This window comes from Phocoena phocoena, chromosome 12 (genome assembly GCF_963924675.1).
Source record: "Phocoena phocoena chromosome 12, mPhoPho1.1, whole genome shotgun sequence".
NCBI classification, from domain to species: Eukaryota; Metazoa; Chordata; class Mammalia; order Artiodactyla; family Phocoenidae; genus Phocoena; species Phocoena phocoena.
In genome coordinates, this window is record NC_089230.1 from 26,965,274 (window position 1) to 26,972,300 (window position 7,027).

Here is a 7,027-nt window from a genome sequence, read left to right on the forward strand (position 1 = left end):
GAGTTGGGTTGGGCAACTTCTAGGGCCCCTCTTGTTCTCCCACTCAGTGTAGAAATTCGGTCCGCAGCACCCACTGGGTATCCGTGGGCCTCTCCTCACGGAGCGGCACTCATTGCCCAGTGGCAGTGCTTCATATTGCGTGCCCAGATCACGCTTCATATTAAGACAGACGACCTTAACTGAGTGGCCATTGAACCTAGTTCTGTCCACTAGAGAAAAGATTTGTTTGGCTTCTATTCCATCTTTCTCAGCTCTTCAGACATTTTAAGACTGCCAACATGTTCTCCCACCATTTTTCTCTCATTTGGGTTTAGCAACCTGGGATGATATACTATTGTCCTTTGTAAATGTAATAAGATAGTTACAATTTAAGGTAATGCGACTAATATTCCAGACTTGGAGCATACTGAGCCCAAGGGCCTTCCATCCCTTGTTGAGTGACCGTAGCTGTTGAAACTGCAAGTGACTCTCTTATACCCTGTCTCTGGAACTCACACTTAACCTGAAGTCATTGTGCAAAAAGAACAATAGCTTTACAGGACCCAGAGAAATAACAACATAAAAAAATTACCAGTGCAGTGCTCATAGTAACTCAACAGCACAGTCCCCTCAGTGTCAAGAACAAGTGGGATAATCCAGCTCCATGTCTTTTCAAACCTCTCTGATTTCTATCAGCTTCTCTCCCAGCACCTCACTTTCATGTATTGACCAGCATCTTTTTATACTGTTATGAAGAGAGCCAAGCAAATTCAGGATGTTTATAGATGAGTCGGTAAAGCATTATTTGTGGTCAAATTGTTTTTGTCATTTAGATTCCATCTGTGCACTTTTAACATATTTCCCACTTTAAAACTGGTTGAAAAAGCCAACTTTGAACCTCCTATCCAAATGAAGCTAGTCTTTTTTCCTTCTCTAATATACTGACCTGGGGAGTGTAACTTCCCTTTAGTGATCTACTTTTCTAGATTGTAAAAGGAAGAAGGTCCAGCTGTCAGTGGAAGCTATAAAGCCTGACATTCTGACTCTTAAGCCTTTGAGAACAATCTGATTACCTGTGTGTTGGTGGAAACATTCCTGGTACAGCTTCCTGCTTTGTCATGTCACAGATTCAGAGAGATGGAAGGAACATTCAGATGACTTCCTGCTTCATTCGCCAGGCTTTAAGTCACCTTTTGATGTACCTGTCGTTTCATTCTCACTCTTCCATACCTTCTCTAAGAACATAGTCCAGTGTCTGTGATATTAAGTGGTGTTAGGTTTCTTTTGTGGTCATGACTACTTATCGACCAACATTTATGTAACCTCCAACGTATGGTTGGAACCCCAAGTATCGGGGACTGAGGATTCAAGACAAATGAATGTAAAGTCCCTGTTCTCAAAGAAAAGTACAGTTGACTTAACGCAGTTTGGAAAAGGAAATGATATATAGCCTAAGTTAAAGAAAAGGACATGTTTTCCTATTAGTGGTAGAATTCACTTACATATAAGACCATGGATCCTGATAAAATTGCCTATTCTTATATAAGACAATGTATATAAAAGCATGGTAAAGTTTTAGGAGTGTAAGATATTACTGTAGTATTCTTTAAGATTTTAGATAAATGTCATATTAATCTGTTCTTTTTTCTGTCTCCTAATATAGAAGTTATATGAGCATTTCTTCTAAAGAACCAAAGCAGAAATTTAATAAGAATTTCTACAATTAATGGAATTCCTTCCATGCTACAAAGGAGCATCTCCCCTTCCCCCGTTTTCTAAAGGTTTCTTGACCATCATTTTGAAAAGACTTTATTAAAACCAGCTAAAGACAACAGACTGGATAGCTTTTCTAATAATTTTCGCCAATAGAGAAAAAGAAATCCTCCCTTGTTCTTCAGTACTTTAAAATAGCTTTTTCCAGTGTGCTCCTTCTTAGGAAATCAATATTTTTCTGCATTCTCTAAAAGATGAGAGCATTTGGCTGTAAAAGAAATGGGCCGAGTAGGCATGATTTTTCACATAGATACTTTGGACTTTAAAAGCTAACATGTAAAATTGGCACAAAAATTTTTACCTTTTACAGTGTAATACTTGAAATATAAGTACCTCTTGGTTCAACAAGTAGAGTGAATAGGAGAGATGTTTAAATTAAGCCTGTTTGTTTAAATATTATATTTCAAAGAGCTCTATTTGTAGAGGCAGATTACCAGGTTCTTGTAAATGCAACTTGTACGTGGACATTCTGCAAACCCCACTGTCCCATTCTTCTTGCATCTCCTTTTGCAAAACATACTCAACAGTTTTAAAATGTGAAAAAAAAGAACATTATTTTTTCAGAGCAAGAAAATAATTTACTGTCCTCTTAAATAATGTATTTATAAAGTTTTTTTCAGATAAACTAATCAAATAAATTAGAACAATGTGACAACGTTGCAGAATTTGATTTATGAGATGCATTCCTTATGTTACCATGAGAGAATGTTGTTGATGATTCAGGGCTATTTCTGAAGTCTGTTTATTGCTGCTGTCCCCAGTGATGGTGGGACTTACCTTTGCCTTACCCGATCACAAATTATTTGGAGGTGGGGGAGAATAAAGATTTAATATTTCTTTAAATAAAAAAGAGAATTTGGTTTTGCTCGTTTAAGAGCAATGAAAAAATGATGGAATGTGGACTGTGTTTGGCACCCAGGACACGGCAGGATGATACCTTCATGAAGGTCCTTGTTCTGCGTGGCATCCATCAGCTTTCACCCTTCATCCTTCTTCACTTTCGCTGCTGAGCTTGGCTGTACAAACTTGCACTTTCATTTGATAATATAAATTCAATTTTATTTTACCATTTGAGAGACTACTAATAACTAAATACTGAAGGAGAGAGAACACTGAGGGAACGCATTTTTTTATTATGGAGTGTTTAAAAAAGGTAAACTTCTGCCACTGGAATGTGTTTTTATTCAAAGTGGGATTGATTAATCTAGATTGAATGAGGGGCTGTTCATTTATTGGACCATTTCCTTAAAATCCAAGCATACCGTCTTTAGTAACAGCTGTAATTTGTTAAAAACATTAATTTGGGGTTTTTCCCTATTCTCAGTTGTCCATGTACACATAGTCATATTAAAAGAAAAATCTGTTCAACCAAATTGTTTTTTTTTTTTAATCGACCTAGCATGAAACACCAAATAAAATGTGTATGACATATTTTTACTTTTAGGTTTCTCACATGTTATAACTTCACTTAGGTTGATTCTTGAGTTTTCAAATTGTTCTTCATTTAACCTCAAACCAGCTTCCTCTGAACAGGCATACAGAATAGGTTGATTTAAAATTTAGAGCAGGAGTTCTGTTTTGGCTAGGTTTTCCTTTATTCATTTATATTTAACTTAAGCAATCGTTAGCAAACCGAATGCCTCTAAGTAATCAAGTTTTAATTAGAAGTGGTAGAAAATTGTTAACTCTGTTTTGTTAACTACACTGCCAGAGGATGACCTTGACCTTTACGATGGCTAGAATGCTTTCTGTCCAGCCCTTGAAGATCAGTATTCACCTACGGATCTTAAAGAGGTCCTCAGGAGGCACTACATTAAGGGAAGGTCTCAGGGATCAAATATGACCCTCTCCACGGAATGAGGGTGCATGGGCTTTTAGTTTCCTTTTCCACAACATTGCAGTCTGTTTTAGGCCAATTTAATCACCAGTCACAACAAGTTCATTTGGTAGATACCTTCCAGTAAAAGCTGGCAGCTAAGGCTATATGTTTCCTCCTGCATAACATCAGTACCTGGTGGTATATTATGATAAAAGCAAATCTAAAACAGAGTTTTAAGGGGAGAATGAGGGAATAAGGAGGCTGAGCAGGCCAGAGAGGTAAAAAACTGCAAAAAGCTGGAAGAGAGGTGCTGGTCCATGTGAAACTCATCTGGGTTTGTTGTCTCATCAAAGTTGGGCTCCCTCCGTCTTGCAGAGGGTGGGAGATGGGGCCCTATCTTCAGGTGTCAGCTGGAACAGTGTTTCTCATCCCTGCCTTTGCTAATGCTGTTGTCTCTGCTAATAATACTCTCCACTTGGTGGGAATGTTTGGAGGATTCCATGAGGTCTAGCATATAAAGATCTTAGCACCACGCTTAACCCATAGTAAGCATTCGGTATTTATTAACTAAATAAAGAGACTCATCCTTCAATATTTAGCTTGTGTTTCTCCCTTCAAGAAACCTACTTTCCTCCCAGAGTCTCACTCTAGGTTAGGTGCCCTTCCTCTTTTCTAATGCTAACTCTCCGAATATGCCTCTACCATTGCGCTTGCCACAATCTGTTACATTTATGTTCATGATTCTCTGCCCCACTAGACTGAATCCTGGAGGGGAAAGACTTCTATTCATCTTTGTACAGTATTCCCAAATGTCCAGTGTGGTACCTGGTACCCATTAGGGACTTAGCAATGTTAATTGTTATAAAGGATGGATGCTGGCATGCATGCATGAAATCCTCATCTTGACTTTTTGACAGCTTTTGAATTATTGATTAGCCCTTTATTCTGGAATATCCTTTCTCCAGTGGATTTTGTATCAAATCAGAGGTCAGTTGCAGACAACAGAAACCACCACGGTATTTCCAGCAGAGGGGGATTTAAACACTGTTAAAATTGTTGGAAGGACTGAAGAGCATGCTCTAGACTGGGCCCTCAGGAATGACTCCCAGATCACAGCAGCTAGAACCCACTAGGAGAGCTACTACCTCTCCCACTCAGGAAGATGAGAATTCAGGAAGCCACCCCTGGAACCACTGAACATATTGCCTTTGCTGAGATCCAGAGATCAGGAAGCCACCACAACGGAACTTTCTGCTAGAGCCACACAAGCAAAACATGGATTCCCAGGCCTTTGCCTCTTGTCCCTCCGGAAGCTGGTGTGGGAATGCTGAACACTGGCCAGGAAGGGCAGAGGGAGCCAACAGTCCCATGACCTTCTTGCCAGAAGAAGCAGCCCAAAAGTGCTATCTACATCTTTCAAGCCTCACTTACATCACCCGACTCTCAGAACCTGCATCACATCCAGACCCTCTGGTTGCAAGGAAATCTGGGAAATGTCGTTTTCAGTCTTAACACTGCAGAAAGGCATCCTAGACTCATGGTGGATTGGATGTTAAGACAGCCCCCAGAGATGAATGGATAAAGAAGATGTGGCATATATATACAATGGAATATTACTCAGCCATAAAAAGGAACAAAACTGAGTTATTTGTAATGAGGTGGATGGACCTAGAGACTGTCATACAGAGTGAAGTAAGTCAGAAAGAGAAAAACAAATACCGTTTGCTAACACATATATATGGGATCTAAAAAAAAAAAAGAAAAAGAAAAGAAAATGGTCAGAAGAGCCTAGGGGCAAGATGGGAATAAATGTGCAGACATACTAGAGAATGGATGTGAGGATACGGAGAGGGTGAAGGGTAAGCTGGGACAAAGTGAGAGGGTGGCATGGACATATATACACTACCAAACGTAAAATAGAAAGCTAGTGGGAAGCAGCCGCATAGCACAGGGAGATCAGCTTGGTGCTTTGTGACCACCTAGAGGGGTGGGATAGGGAGGGTGGGGTGGAGGGAGATACAAGAGGGAAGAAGCATGGGGACATATGTATATGTATAACTGATTCCCTTTGTTATAAAGCAGAAACTAACACACCATTGTAAAGCAATTATACTCTAATAAAAGATGTTAAAAAAAAAAAAAGCCCCCAGGATCCTCCACAGCTCCTGTGGCCCTGCCGCTGTCCTGGCCCTCCTCAGCCCCAGCTCTATCCTCTTAACTGAGTCTTCCTTTTGTTCCCAGCACCCCACGCAATATGATTTTACCCTAAATTATCATCCCTTTCCCCCGAAATTGCCTTGAGTAGCAATCATACCCACATTCATTTCCTAGCCCAATTTACAAATCTTAATTTCCAGCCCTGCCGTCCCTCCTAAGGCTGTTCTCTTGGTCCATGTGCCTGTCAGCTGATACCACTTGTGCATCCTGCCAGTACTTCACACTCACCGTGTCTAAAATCAACCTTATCATTCCTTCCCCCAATCAGCTCTACCTCTAGACATCCCTGTCTTTTATCCCACCACCATTTCAGTCATCCACGCTTCAGACATCAGATATTCTTTTTTTATTTTACACTCCACATTCAGTCTGCAGGTTTCCCTCTTACACAACTTCTGAACTGTTTCTTTTCTGTTTGCTGCTGCCCTTGCGGCTGCACGCTGCTGTTGAAGCACCTTTTGCCTCAGAAGATTGAAAGTTCAGACACGGTTGACTCACTTTGAAGGCTCACTCAGTTTGAATGTCACACAGGCTAATATGAAAGGAAAGCAACGGAGTAGTGTCTTAACTCTGAGCTTTTGTCTGCCCGTTCCTTGAGTTTGCCTGTTGTGGCATTATGCATGTCTAATCCCCACTCAGATCCTCAAGACAGAAAAATCCACCCCCATGCCCACAGCTCTGCCAGGAAGTTTTTCTGATTATGGTTTGCCTGTTATCCACCTTTTGCTACCTGTATTCCTCTATCATATCAGTGGGAGAACATAAAAAATACGGGGCATAGGCATCTGGGAACCTGAACAAGTATGTACGTACTCATTTGTTGTCTTATGTCCACTATTTCTCGCTAAATGCTAGCCACTTCTTTTGAAATAAAGTCTACCTTTATGGTCCTACTCTCATCATCTTCATTTCTACTCCGATCACATTCATATCTAACGCACGGAGCATGCTCAAAAGCTTTTGTTTCCTCATAAAAGCTGATGAAGGTTTTTTTGTTTTGGGGTTTTTTTTTGGCTGCGCCACGCAGCTTGCAGGATCTTAGTTCCCCGAGCAGGGATTGAATCCAGACCCACATCTGTGAAAGCACTGAGTCCTAACCACTGGACCGCCAGGGAATTCCCTGAAGGTCTTTAAAAGGCAATTCATCAACCGATTTTGACTCAAGGTAGATGATTACTCCAGATCAGAAAAAGATGATGTAACATCGAACACAATTTTCCCTTTATGTTCAACAGAGAC

At 40.5% G+C, this 7,027-nt stretch overlaps 1 protein-coding gene across 1 annotated transcript in view; it reads left to right on the plus strand.

The window, feature by feature from the left end:
• The window catches only part of MAP7 (microtubule associated protein 7), a 142,744-nt gene extending 139,626 nt beyond the window's left edge, over positions 1–3,118 (plus strand). Inside the window, exon 18 of the mRNA XM_065889186.1 lies at positions 1,643–3,118. Coding sequence (XP_065745258.1) covers positions 1,643–1,653 — 11 coding nt within the window. The 3' untranslated portion in view covers positions 1,654–3,118. The remainder of the gene's footprint in view (positions 1–1,642) is intronic.
• Positions 3,119–7,027: the final 3,909 nt, after the last annotated feature.